The 14,765-nt window shown below is 40.8% G+C and overlaps 2 protein-coding genes across 10 annotated transcripts in view; one reads left to right on the forward strand and one right to left on the reverse strand.

Annotated features, from left to right (window-relative positions):
* The window catches only part of LOC143159361 (uncharacterized), an 80,901-nt gene extending 69,262 nt beyond the window's left edge, over positions 1–11,639 (reverse strand). For all 4 annotated transcript variants that reach the window (XR_012995165.1, XR_012995164.1, XM_076336065.1 and 1 more), the window contains exon 1: positions 11,456–11,639. Coding sequence is in view for 2 of the 4 variants with exons in the window: in XM_076336065.1 (XP_076192180.1) it covers positions 11,456–11,525 (70 nt within the window). In the remaining 2 variants the exon portion in view is untranslated. The remainder of the gene's footprint in view (positions 1–11,455) is intronic.
* Positions 1–14,765, forward strand: part of RBPJ (recombination signal binding protein for immunoglobulin kappa J region) — a 162,799-nt gene that overhangs the window by 62,795 nt on the left and 85,239 nt on the right. The gene's annotated exons all lie outside the window — the stretch shown is intronic.

Here is a 14,765-nt window from a genome sequence, read left to right on the forward strand (position 1 = left end):
TGTTATCTGGAAACTCTGTTCACTCATGTTTGAGAATTCAAACTTGCACACGGGTAGAGCAGGCACCTGGACGAAATGGGGAAAATTGCTCTTGTAGAGCAGGCATGAAGGAGCTTGTCTTGTTTACCATAGCAAAAGAAAGGCTGGGATGCGCTATGATTGCTTTCTGGAAATACATCAGAGGGCTGAGCACCACGAGAGGAGAAAGATATGTGAACTAACAGCACATACAGGAAATGGGAGATAGGTAGGTAGATGATAGATAGATGTATAGGTAGATAGATAGCCACATTCAAAGTGTCTCTTTCCTGTAGCAGTCGTGTCAGAGGCTCAAACATTGGAAGCTGAAATGAGAAAAATTCAAATCAAAACGAGATGAAAATTTTAATTGTGATGCTAATTGCAGGAATTTATCAGTCTGCAGTAGATTCTGTCTCAGTGGAAACTTTGAAATGAAAATGGCACATTTTCTCTAAAAGATATATTTTTGTTCATTCATAGCACTGGTCTTGAATCAGGAACTGATTCATGGAAATCATATGGCTCCTATTTTGCTGTGTGTCCACTAGGTAATTCCTGTAGTGCCTAAAATCTTGTTGCCATCATTCTACTCATTTAATTTACAGCTCCTTTTAAATTGCAAGAGCAGTGTAAATCAGACTCAATGGAAATGAGAATTGGGTCCTATGCGTTAGCACTTCTGTGAAACAAAAATCCATTGTTTTATATGTCTTTAATCTTTCTTCTTGAATGGTTTTATTTCATGCGTGGTGATAGCTCAGCAGAAGGCTGTTGTTAGCTCACAATAATAGATTATATTCCAGTATTTTTTGTGTAGCTTCCTTTGCTGAGGAGGCCAGCCTCTAGGTTAACTTCTGGAAGTAACTTTGGAAACTAATTTTCAGGCAATGCTCCAAGAAAAAGAGGCACATGTTGAGGAACTGACATAACTTTTTAACACCACAACCAGCATATTTCTTCAGGCAAACCCAGCCAAAGCAAGTTGCCAAAATCAATATTGATCTAGTCCTTCATCCAATCAACAAATGCCATTGTTTATAAGATATAACTTTTCTTGGTTAAAGTTCAAAGCTAAACGCCAAGGATTTTCAAAACTATTAAAATGAGAGGATTTAGGTTTCCAGAAACTCTGGCTTGCTCTCAGCCTCAGTGGGTATTCTGAGCCATCAGACTTTATCCAAAGAACCTCCACAGTTTTTATATAGAACCTAATGGTGAAATGACAGCAAAGAGAACGTGGGTGCGTGCAGACATGCATGTGCGTGTGATATATGTACACAAAAAGGTACTTTACAAATCTTATATCAAAGAATGGCACTTCAGATTTTTCTGGATCACTGAAATTTAGTTTGAGACTAAGTAAAAAGAATTATGCAGTATGATTAAATTAAATTTGCAGGATCTCCTGTGTGTTGATAAAATGTCTGCTCTTCCAATCCAGCAAAATAAAAATTTTGTTGGGTTCAAAATTCCATGAGCTTGGGTTTTATAACCGTACATCCATTGAATCATTGCATAGGCATGAGATTTATTTCACCTTTTCCTTAAGATGTTTCTTTAACAGAACCAGTCAAATATTCCTGAATTTTCCATGGCAATAGTATGTCCAGAACTGCACAAACTCAGAAGAGGCAATGCAAATGTTTATTTCTCTTAGCAAGACATTTGCACAGTTCCAGTCAAGGATTATATTCCAAAATCTGGGCTCCATTTTGTGAGACACCCTATAGGAGCTTTAGATAACATGTAGACAGGTAGGCCACATGGCAAAAAGCCAAGTTTTCAACTAATCTTCAGAAACCTCAATAAGTGGGAGCTGCACTTTTGAAAGTTTTGAGTAATAATCTGTGTTCTAAATAGCACTATCAAGGTGTTCTTGAACTATTAGTGCATACTGCTATCTAGCTTTGGCAGGCCATTTAGGTAGTGATGCAGCCTCTTGCTTACATATTGAATGGTAAAATTTGGTTTATTTTCATAGCCTTTAAATTCCTGGAACCATAGCGTAGGCATCTGTTTTTTAACAGGCTTATATGGTACTCCGAGGCTCCTGCTTTGCTGTTTCCTCAGATTTAGGATTTTTGCTTTCCTAGCTTGAGGGTGAAGTGCTTGGAACCGATTATAATTTCCAGTGTTAACTCACTCCTAAAAAAACCCCTACATGCCTATTTGCTAAAAATTCAGGTTATTCACTGCACTGAGTGGAGATAGTGCTTCCTTCTCCTCACTTTTACCATTTCAGTGGCCTGAGACAGTCTAAAGGATCACAGCAGTTCCTCTTTGTGCCTCTGCAGGCATGGGACTTAAATTTTCTGGTTTGTGACACAACAGACAACAGTGGCTTAAATTCCCCCTTACTGAGTGTGTTACATGGTAATCCTGGATGTGACGGGACTGTGCCATTTTCTTACTGTCTTCTTAAAACTCAGAGGTAAATTTTTGTAAACAGGAATGCCTCTGATTATGACAAAATTAATGCAAATTGCATTAGTTTCACTTAGCTTTTTTGAAGTATTCTCCCTAAAAAATAAAGTGGTGGATTATATAGTCCGGTATCTGGTAATCAGGCTCTAAAATTAATAACTTAGCATATTACAGGGTGGGAATGTGGTACAAAAATACAAAAAGGGTATTGTCCTTTTAGGTATTCTGAGAGTCCTTTTTGTCTTCTTCTAAGCAGAAAAATAAGAATCTGTGCTGTTTACTGATGAACGCTCATAGAGGATAGGTCTAGTTCTTCCAGAAATTGTGCGTTATTGTGGTCTTAAGCTATGCCATGCTTTAACTTTTGGGTTTCATAGTCCTGGCATAGACTCTGTGGTAGAACATACATTTCATGCAGCTAGTGTCACAATTTAAAAAAAACCCCACACTCAAGCCCCAAAACATTTTCTCAAAGAAACCCCCTTGTCCCTAGGTGCTGGGTTATTAAACTCCATCAAACTAACTTTTAAGTGTAGCTTCAAAATGACCATCCCACTCGGATGGTAGTAGGCAGAGAAATACCTACTTACCCCTAGTCTTTACCTGCAGGTCAATCATCTTTTCTTTATTAGGTGTAACTTGTTCTGGTTTTATGGCAAGCAAAGATAAGGACCTCTTCCTCTACCCCACCAGCAGAGCCAAGCCCTCCCTCCGTCCAACAACGTAGGCACTTTCTATCAACCTCAGCCCAGAACTCCAACCCATCCCACAAAACGAGGAGTAGGGCGTAGTACCATGAAGAGCTCCCCGCAGCGCCTTGGATACACCACCGCCAAGTATTCAGTGGGGAAGGGACAGCCGGGAGGACAAGCTCCTCCTCTGAACTGGTCAGAAGGGGCATTTCACAGCAGGAGAGGGCTCTGATGGCCAGCCTGGCTGATAGGGGGCAATCCAGTCTTCTGCTGCGGTTACATATGCTGCCTCGCAGATTGAGTGGTTTGGACTGTGGTGGCCTCGTCTGAAAGTTTCACGCGCTTGAAAGTGATGAGGAGGCGCTGCTGTCATTTTTCAGCCCTTACGGTTGTAAGGTGCTATGAGCCAGTTGGACCTGTGGGACCTGGGAAGCAGTGGTGGACTGGGTACATACCAGAGCGTGGCTACACTTCCCACATTTATCTGCTAATAACCTATTACGAATTTTCTCTACCGGTTCTTATTTGATTCAGGGTTTTTTAAAGGGCTCCTACGTAACTGCTTCACTGTGATGAACAATGACTTATAAGGCTATATTGGGTTCATTTGTTCAGCGTTTTAGGATCAACTGTGTCTGTACAGCAAAACCAGAAAACCTTACCCTCCTCAGCCTTGCTTTTTTGAAAATCTTCCTGGATCTTGCTTAAAAGTAGGTGTGCTGTTCACTTCTTTCTCCTTTCAGATACAGAAGGCCATTCTGCAGTGGACATCCAATGACATATTTTGTTTTCAGGGAGATGTTTAAAAATATTTGAAATCTATTGCCAGTAAATATTCGTAGTATTCCCTGCAGAAAAGCTTGTTCCCAGAAGTTGCCATAGGTGACATGGAAGTTCAGGAATGATGTATGTTTCTTTTTGCTGACGATTTCACATTTTCTTCTTGCTGCTGACATTTAGACAAAGTTTTCTGCTGACATTAGAAAAAAAAAATTTCCCTGTCCAGACGTTCCTGGCCAAAACATCACTTTTGGGCTTGCTTTTACATTCTTAAGCTCCCAGTTGTCCTAAACGAATTCTTTTTTATTGATCTAATGATTACTAGGTTCAAATTCTTCCTGATTATTCTTTCACTTTATGCCTTATATCTGTAGCTGTAGTAGGAAAGCTCAGCTGTTTCATTTTAATACTTTTAGTAATCTTCCTTTCTGTCTGTCTAGCCACACAATAACTTTCATTTGACTTTAGGTTAGTTAATGGCAGGTGGCTGCACAAATCCACATGGGGTTTTTTTTCCATCTCTTCTGCAATCCAAATTAGCGATACTTGCCTTCACACACAGTTCTCAAAAGTGCATCTACCCCATCTGTTTGGTGCCTTTGTTTATGTGTTGTCTTACAGCAATATGGTTGCAATTTCTTCACTGCTCTTACATTATCAGGCGTCCCTGTTTCCCTGATCACATGTAGCATTGTCCATCCTCTTGAGTTCTGGGCTTGGCTTCTCTCTTAACATCATACATAATGTCCCTCAGTTCTGTACAAAGTCAACTCAGGCCAAAACTTAAGGTTGCAATGGCCACAAATGAATATCTTTTGAAATAGCCTTCCTTTCTAGAACTAATATTCAGTACAAGCCTTATTAGTTCCAGATCTGCACAGATTTTTAAATGCTGCTAATTCAAAACTTTTAAATTTACTTTTATAACATTCAGACAATTAAAAGCAGGCTGGACAACAATGAACAAATCTGGGACTTGTTATGACACCATTGTTGTTATAACAGTTCTGGTTGTTTGTATTTTAAAGTGAGAAAATTGAAAGTTATTCTGAATAAAACCAATGCTTGTGAATGCTAAACTTTTAAACTCAATTTCACTGCCTTTGTTTTTTCTACCATGGAAAAAAGATATTCCTAAAAAAAAACCATCACAAAAAATCAGTTCTTGAGTGTCATTATCTGGCTGCCAATCAATAAGTAAGCAAGAAGGGCACAAGTCTGCAATAACACAGGAAAAAGAAAACAAAACATGCAGGCCAAATCCTAGCAGATGTGAAAAATTAAACCAGTCTTACCTCAAAAGCCAAAACAGTTGGGGAGAGGCAACGAAAACGGACTGCAGAAAAGCCTACTGCACCTTTGTAAGTTGGAAAGATTTGTTCCATCTATTGCTGCCAAGGCAGAGGGAAGAGAGGACACAGAGAGTTTTGCAGGAAACACATGCTTGTGCGGGGCTTTTTGATACTCCTCTTCTTGTTCATCACTTAAAACGATAGGTACCTGTACACAGCTGTTCCTGACGAGCAAACCTCTTATGGTGGTAGTACAGACCAAGAAAAATGTCTTGGTTTGGGTTCGTACCTTCATTCCCTAAGGAAAAGCCGCAGCACGGACACCTGGTGGTTGCTGTGTCTTGGGGTTCTGGATTCCTTGGATCCGCAACGGTAAAACAGTACTTTGCCTATGGAGCCAGATTGCCCATTTCCATGCTTGCACCTTTGTAAATTCAGATGCAGTCTGTGGCAATGGAATTGATTTGCAGTAAGAGGACCCACACTATACTTTCTGTCCTGCTACTCCAAAGACTCTGTAATAGCCTTTATTCTACTGATGATACAGGGATGGGAGGTGTAATATGTAATGAAGACACACTTGCCAAGAAAATTAAAATATTAAAGAGGCAGAAAAAATAAGTCTCCTAATTTTTAGCCGCATCGTCTCACAGTGCCAAATACCATCCTGCCACACCACACTGTTCTCTTCTACCTTAACGCACAAAGAAATAATATTCTACTGTGACTTGTTTACAGCCTTGAAGCTTTAAATATCTGCAAGGTTAAAGGCCCTATTCCTGAAGGCTCGGCTGGAGGCAAAATAGAGAGCTGAAAGCACATACAGCATGTTGAAGGTGCATTACGTAAGAGACTCTTTTCCCGCCTCACAAAATTCCTTCTAACATAAAAAGAATGAGAACTTCTAGCAGAAAACAATCATCCAAAAACTTCCTCATTTTGCTTTTCTGTTCATGCCACTCCTAGTCGTGCCCATGAGAGTGAAGCAATGGAAATGAGCATTGGTTCAGCTTCATGCAGGTATAATACTTGATACATTAAATTTCAGTTAAAAACTTGACACCTTGCATTAGGTGACAGAGACGACTATATAAATAACAGGAAGTTTCCTGCTAAAGCAGGAAGCTATTTTTAATTTTTTTTCAGAAGCCCTGCAGAGAGATATGGTAGTTACAAAGCAGTGATGCTTTGCTCTCTTGTTCCTACTCATCTGACCCAGCACAATGGCTGCAGCTGCAAGGGCTTCCTGGTTTGGAAACCATAGCACCCCAGAATCATCTAAAAATATACACTGTTAACAGCAGAAGGTAGATAAAACCAGTACTAAAACTAAGGCAACACTAGATGTTCAGGCAAATGTCAGCTTTGGAGCCTTCTAAAACTGCATTTAGGTGTATCCTTTAATGACGGTGTAATCCCAAGCTCAGACAGGTACCACTGGGAACGTGCTTTCCTTCTTGACACAATTCTATATTGTTCAGCTGCAGGAGCACAGGAAGGTTAAGAATTAGGAAGCTATGGACTTTTCCTTATGCATTGACATTAACTTTTTTTTTCATGAGCGATTAGGCGCTTGTTTGTCAGTCTTAAAAGGAGACATTTTACAAAACAACCCACAAAGGAGAGCATTAAAAATTACAGCTGCTGTCTTCACAAAGGCTAGCGATGGTTCTACAACTCGGCAGAGACCTTGCCAGAGTTGCAGAGGGAGCAAAAATTACTTTTCTGAATTTCCAGTTCTACTTCAGCATAAAGAATGTGGAAAACCAAAGAAGCTGGCTACAATCCCTTCATGGGGTGAACTTTCTCAAATTTTAAACATAAAGAAGCTGGACCTCGTCAGCAGAGCTCTACCTTTCCCTCTGTTAGAGTAACCCTGTGCAATCTGCTGCATTTTGAGAGTCTCTCCCTTTGAATCTATTAAATCTTTCTTGGGATTTAAATACCAACATTTATGCTGGAGGTGGCCAAACCCCAGAATACCTGAAGGGATGAAATTTTGGCATTTTGAAATTTGTTTTTGTTCAGATTAGAGGGGAAAAAAGTCTAGGAAATTTCCCATCGAGCAGGCAAAGTGAAAAAAATAATTCTGGAAATACCAACACACATAATTTCCAAAATGAAAGGTGCTGTCCAGGGATCAGAGCAGCAGTTTTGAGGAAGCGGCTGCTAGTCAGAGTAAGCAGTAGTGAAATCAACAGGAATCATGTCAGCTTCTGCCATGGCTTCAAGACTCCAGGTGGGCTTGGGGAGCCTAGAAAGGCAGCTGGGCTGGGAGCCTGGAAACCCTGGGACCCTCGGCCCAGGTCAGTCTGAATTAGCAATAAACCTCTGCAGCCTCCTCTGTCGCAGGACACCTGGCAGGCAGGCAAATTTTGGCTTGAGCTGGCGTTGCAAGCTGACTGCTACAGAGATGCAGGCCAAAATAAAGTTAAAGCTAGAGCTTCCAAGGCTTCCTTGCTCTTGGCTCAAGTAGGATCCCAAGCCCCCCTCCAGCCCCTGGTCCCAGGACTGCTTGTGCAGAGGGCTGCTCTGGAGCTGTGATCTCTAGGAGCACGGCCTCCTAGACAGAAACCGCACAGCAATGCCGCTGCAGCCCATCAGGACCAGGAGGGAGCACTTCAGGTTTGACAGATTTGTAGAAAAAACTTTGTTACTTTTTTTTTTTTTTAACTGATGAGCTGACCTCTGAACCAATGCTTCCATCCTGGCCACAGGGATGTGATGTGTAAGTGTAAGAGGAAAATACAAATGCCTCAAACTGGACAAAGACTGTATCGTAATTTCACTGAGTTAGTAAACGTGTCTCTAAAATGCCAGGAGAGGCGTTTGCTGTCATGCCATCAATCCTATGGCTTTTAACCCTACAAAATAGGATAAAAACTCTTCCTACTCATCTTAATTATCTCGCTGAGGCCAAGACTGGAATTTTCTGTCTAATAACTGGGTCGTAGCACATTAACAACTATCTCTACATCATGTGTCAGCTGGAAGTGAACTAGTAGAAGCACAACAATGTAAGAACTTGCCTGAACCAGAAACCTCACTGGGTCATTTTGCCTTTGACTTTACTACCACTATAATTATTTTTTTTTCGATGTCAGTGTTCAAAGGATCCAATTAAAGCAGGTCTGCACTTTGACCTGGGAACTGAGCACAACCTGAAGAGCGATTGTACTCCTGAATCTAAACTGCAAAGTCTGTTGGCGCACAACACATCTTGTTTTTTAAGACGATAGAGTTGTACCCTTACACCGAGACAATGAAAGCTGTATATCAAAAACATTATGAAACATCACATTGAAATACAGTGTTTCAATTTAAGACCCAGATTGGCATAAATAAAAAACAGATGCTAAAAGTGCACTTCCGTGGAGAAGGCTAAGCCAATACTCTTATCTCTGAAAGTAACCAATACCACTTTCTCTGAAGGTATAATACTCTGCTGCTTCTAATTTCATATTTCTGTAAGTAGGAGAAATTTTGTCTTCATTGAGCTAGTGATCAGCCTGTGAAGCAGGACTGAGGCTTCTAGAGTCTCTCCCCAGCTGGTAGTGTAGCAGTGGAGACAGATGCAAAGACATTACGGAATGTAACGTCCATCAGTTTATTGACTCATCTTTATTCCTTCGGTACGGTATATGAACAAATATGCAAGAAGCATTGCCCTTACAAACAGAACAAATAATTAGTAAGCAAGAGGAAGAGCTGAAGTTCACATGCAATCATAGTTCCTTTTTTTCCCCTTTCCACAAGATACATTTTTTTAAACATGGGCCAAGCTCACTATTCACATGCAGCGTGAACCCCACGCTGTAGTCTCTCTCCCCCCCTCCCCATATGCCTATAAAGCACAAAGTGGTGGGAAAATACTGTGGCTGTTTCTTACTGATTACTGTACATTTTTGTGATAAAATGGTTTGCGGGACTATCAGGATGAACTCCAGCTGACTGCTTTCAGCCCAGCAGTATTCCATATAGCCAGGAACTAACCCTTGAAGCATTTCCTTCTTTCCTTGAGCTCTGCAGTGAGGAACACTGGCTAGTTATCTGTACATCTTGAGTGCTTCTCTGTATTTCTTTAAAGCAAGACAAAGAGGCATTCAATAGGAATTTGCCTGTATTATATAGCTTCTACTTCTGCTTTTGTCATTATCACGTATCAGCTCTGTTTTTGTTCCCCAGCCAAGTTCTTTTCATATTTTCCAGATCGTTCAAGTGCCTGCACCCAGTGCCCCAACAAGGTTTAATGAACAAGTCAGTATTCCTTTTTAAGCAAGAATTTATTTTTGATTCATCTCTTTTCAGGTCTGTAAGGGAAACAATGAATTAAAGAAACTAATGGAAAGGAGTTCTTGCTGCCACTACCATGTGCTGGCTCTGAGCCAGAGCCTGTCTAACATTTGCAGGAGTCATGAGTGTGAAATGAAGGTGGACGATGGCTTTTCTGTAAAATGATTAACAGTGTTGGTCTTCTTTCACTCTTCTCATGGAAAGAAGTCAGACAGTTCTTGCAGAAGAGCTAAACTCAAAAATATTCCCGGTTGGCCTGCAACAGGGAACCAGGATATCCTCAGCCAGAATTAGCTCATCCAACTTTCCCCCCTACTACCAAACGTGTAAAAAGTTCATAGATGGGGGTAAGTTTGGGGGTCTGGCACAAATGATTGTTGCCATCTGAAGTAGCTCAGATCAGGATTAGGTCTTCTGGCTGACGATTTGGGCACCAAAGTCCATTTATTTCAAGGTTGTTTTCTTTTCCACTTCTGTTGGTCTGGAATGGCTCCAGATACGAAATTTCCGCACGCCAGTGTCCTACCATTGTCAGTCTCTAGGAAAAAACGTCTTTGTCCCTCTCACAAGAAAAATACAGCAGAAGCTGGTAGTTTCCCACCAAATTCTGACTGAGTAACATCACTTTTTTGGTTTTCTTTTCAGCTATAATTTTTGTCGTCTCTCTGACATCTCAGCCTACAGCATTACTTTGGTTTTCCTGTGTCACTGACAACTTTTTATGTCTTGCACTGGTGTATTGGGGCATGTGATCTAACATCCAGAATCTCTGGCGTGACCGTATCTCCAGTGGCAGAGGGAAGTAGCACATGCTGTAACCTGTAGGCAACTTCAGCATCTAAAAGGTGCTCTTTGGTCTTCCCTTATCTAGGGATGACACAGCAAAACTAGGATCGTCACTGTAGTCTCCTCAGTGTATCTCATTTAGATGTCAAAAGCAGATAGCTTTTGTCACTTTTCTACATGCTTACAACGACAGAAGATAATCCTTGTGTTTTGGTTTTGCATCTGGAATCTGACACTGGATGTGAAGTGAATTTATCACTGCCCTACTGCCACTGCAGCATGACATCTGCTATCCTTGTGCTCCTGATGACTAAGATGTCAAAAGAAATGCTGATGCTAATAACACTGCATCTTCTCACACAGAATTCATGCTAGAGGTCTTTAGAACTGTAATTGCTTGCACTTGAACCTTCTTTTTTTTTTCTGGATGATGCCGGTATGAATGTCTAATACTTATGCTGATACTAAAGTTTACATTTTATTTTTGCTTATGTTGTATCTCTTCAGGCAGAGTTAATATTAAGGCTGTTATTGGAAAATGAGTCAGCACTTTCAAAAACTGCAATCTTGAGTCCCCAAATGCTTAACCTTATGGGAGTAGTTTTATATTGAAACCCAAGGACTCCCGAAGCTTGGGCCTGGACTAGCTGGGATTGTAGTACTTGAGATGCTGATGCAAGTTTGCAACTTTTGTTTCATCCTAATAAAGCTTCCAGTATTGCCTGTACATGGGAATGGGCACAGATCAGCTGATACAACACAGATTTAAACACATTTGAGAGAATTTGAGTTAGACTCTAATTAAACTTGCTTCGGTATCTATTCCCTCTAATATTTTGTTTTCAGAAAAGCCGTGAGCTCTTCTGGCTTAGCTGGCCAAGGAAACATTCCCTCTGCTACAGGCGATCCTTAGAGGCAGGCAGCTGGAGTCCCAGTCCTCCAGCACTCATCCTTTTTAGTCCCGTTGCAGAGCTTGACCTGAAGATGAGAAACATGCCTAGGTCCTAAACTTTATCGCATTGTTCCTTCTTCTTTTGGCATCAATTTCTATTTGCATCACAAGTCCCTTATTTCATTATCATTAAAAGGCCTTTATCACACAGAACCGTGATCACAGCTCCAAGCAGCACTGCATATTTTGAACTTGTATAAAGCACAGTATCTTACCAGGCCTTCCACTTTCTGTCTGGAAGCATCTCCCGATGTTGCCTGCTTTGGTCGTAAGGACAGGAGTCATTGCAAGTATTCCTCTGGACTGATCATAACGGAGAAAAAAGAACAGTGCAGGAACTTTCTAGGAAGGGTTTTTTTTAAAACGAAAACAAAGCCTATTGACTGGAAATGATCTGAATGTGATTCTAGCCACCGCCAGGTCTCTTGGCAGTGTGAGCTGCCAGCTTTCCTTTCCTGTTTTTTTTCCCTCTGATAACATATGTAAACAATCAGTAGTACACATCAGGAGGTTTTTCTTAGGCTTACGCAGAACCTGCAGCATAAAGCACACACATGATATGAGATGGCGAAATCTATTCCATCAGAGGTAGGACTCATTCTGTCATAGGGCAAATTTGCATTCGTAGGACGGTAAAACAGCATGATGGCAATGGAACTATTTGCAATTCGGGGAAACAGATGCTGAGAACAGGGTCAGATGATTGCAAGCCTCTGCCCAAGGCACAGCGTGACATGAAGATTGAGTGGTCCTGGCTTCTCACGCCCATCCCACGGTTCATTCCCATTTGCCCCTCATAGGCTGACGGAGGCAAAGAGGTCATTACTGCAAAAGCCAAGGGTTTGGAGGGTTTAATAGGGTCTTTACATTTTTCTCCTCCTGGCACGTGGAGTCATTTGATGAAGTTGTCAGGGAGCCCTGAAGCTACTGAACACCTCTCCTTGAAGTATTAACTCCATGATGCAGATCAGCATTGCTCACAGCTATTGTTTCAGCGTGCACGCTCCGGCATCAGTATGGGCATAAATATTTCTTCACAGGGATTTATTTTTATATGAAAACTGAGACTGTGATACAATCAAATGAATCTCAGGAGATTTTGGCTCTATTAAAAGAAATTATACGTATACTGCCAGGTAGGTTTTTCCCATCTTCTCATCTTAAATCCTCCATCAGTTCTACACACACTCTTAACTTGGTTGAAGTCCTTTAAATGTCTTTGTGCTTGCCAGACTAGCTATTTTGAGCAGGGAAGGAATATGATATAAAAAGACAGAAGAGACTGTGGAAATTAGAGGTGAAAACCAGAAAAGAATAAAAAATTGTAAAAATGTGGGCAAAAGGAGACCCCAAATCCTTTCCTTCTGAAACGAAATCTCGGGAATCGGGGGACAATGAAACTTGAGTTGGGTAATTAAGCCCTCTGCCCTGTAAGCTCTGACCTGGGAGGCTCCAGGGTAGTCCTGGAACTTACCGGGTTTGATCACTGAAAGACTTCACTGACATCGGAGAGTGTGAACAAAAATACGTTGTACTGCCTTTTTTGTTTTCTCCACCAATGTCTATCACACAGAATTATGTCTATTAGAGTAATTTCTTGAATTGTCTGTTCTGTCATTGAAAGTGGTACCTCGCACAAAGCAACACTGAAACATCTATTTCTTAGCTCCTGTGCTGCGTGGACTCCCAGACACTGTAACATGTGCCAGCAGCGGAATATGTATCACAGCACAGTAACAGGCGAACAAGCAGCTTGTAAGCAAGATACACTTGGGAACTTACAAGGGATAAAATAGAAGTTTAGCCTTTTCACAAAAAGTAAATATTTCTCCTATGTACTTTAAAAATCCAATTTCTTTTAACTAATGGTGACATTTAATGGAGAAACATGATTTTTTTTTTTGCTGAAGGTACTGTGGATGTTAAAATTGGCCTCATGACTACCACTTTCCTATGATAATGCATAAAGCTGGAGGAGGACACTTAGTCTTCTAACTCCAAAATGCAGATTTCCATGTGAAGAAATATGTCTACGTTAGCCATAGACAAACCCACTTTTTTTTTTTCTGAGCACACAACAAACATTCTATTGTCATAGGTGTAACTGCCTCCTCAGAGACGCTGACCTGGTGAATATCCTTGATATTAAAAGAATTGCAAATGATGCTAACAAATGAACCCCTGGCCCAAACAGCCGATCCTTCATTATCTTAAGCATTATTTAAACAGAAGTGAACAATACCATTTTGACACAGTAGGAAGTTCATTAGTATCCAGATAATTCTCACTCACTGAATTATTAAGCAGAAAAATAGGTTGCATTATTAAATGTCATTTCCAGAATATTTAACACTGTGATGTTGGACGGAGAGCAAGGCGAGTACATGGCAAAGTGATACGCAAGTCGTAAGTCACGGACAAAATATACTGTCCCTATACCAAAACAGTAGTGTGTAAGTCATCTACCACTTCATCCTCCCAGCACCTCTGTATTGTGACTGGAAAGCAGGTGTATAAAGAAGAGGCTTGAGCACCCAAAAGGACACGCAACGTGTTCTTCTCTCTGAGGAACTTTGAAAATATTTCACCCACTAGCTGCAGAGCACACCTACTTTGTAGTTGACTGTAGGCAGCAGTAAATGTGATGTCCATGAGGCCATGCTGCCCCACATTCAAGTCCACTTTTCCTGGTCACTATATCTTGGCAAATTGTAAAGCCAAGCTATCCACGTGCACACCTTCACTCCTATTTTAAATCCTAGCAAGCAGTCAGATTTCTGCTTCTCGTTCTCGATGGCCTGCTCTGCACCGTAAGGTAAGAAGAAGGAAAAGTCACTAAAAGCTGGGCTGTTTTTATTTCATTTCTTCAGACTGACTCATACTCTCCAATCCCTTGTCCTTAGGGAAGATACAAGGAAATGATGTAATTCTTTTTTTTTTTTTTTTTTTTTTTATGCTTTGGACTTTTTCTTTTGGCATCATCTGCACTGGGCCTGTTTTTTAATTAATCTGCAGGGACTAAGCTAAACTAAAAGCCTGCACCGTCTGTCTCTGTGTACTCTCTTGTAATAGGGATGTAATGGTTGAGGATAAGAAGAATTGATCTCCATGACTTATCAGGTGACCCATTAACAATTGCTCAGGAGTTCTGCAAGCTTTCTTTAGAGATCAAATTTAAAAAGGCTGACTGAATTTAAATTTAAAAAGCCTGATCAAATTTTAAAAAAAAATCTGTTTGGGAGATGCAGTTGTTACAACTTCTGCAACTCTAAACTTGTCGTAAACCTGGGGTGGAAGGGAAGATACTTTACATTTTTGGGTTAAATTGAGAGAAGAAAATCAGAAACACCTAGGAGATGTTAAAACTCTGGATGCTGGTTTTACAAACAGCTCCTGGTCTCTTATCAGACTGAGCTGTTCAGTCTGAACACCCTTGTGGACCACCTCTGGTCCAGATTAAAAACTAAATCTGAGGCTATCTGTAGTGTCTGACTATGAGGAAACTTCTAGTTTTGCAAAAAAGAG

Source organism: Aptenodytes patagonicus, chromosome 4 (assembly GCF_965638725.1).
Source record: "Aptenodytes patagonicus chromosome 4, bAptPat1.pri.cur, whole genome shotgun sequence".
Taxonomy (NCBI): Eukaryota; Metazoa; Chordata; class Aves; order Sphenisciformes; family Spheniscidae; genus Aptenodytes; species Aptenodytes patagonicus.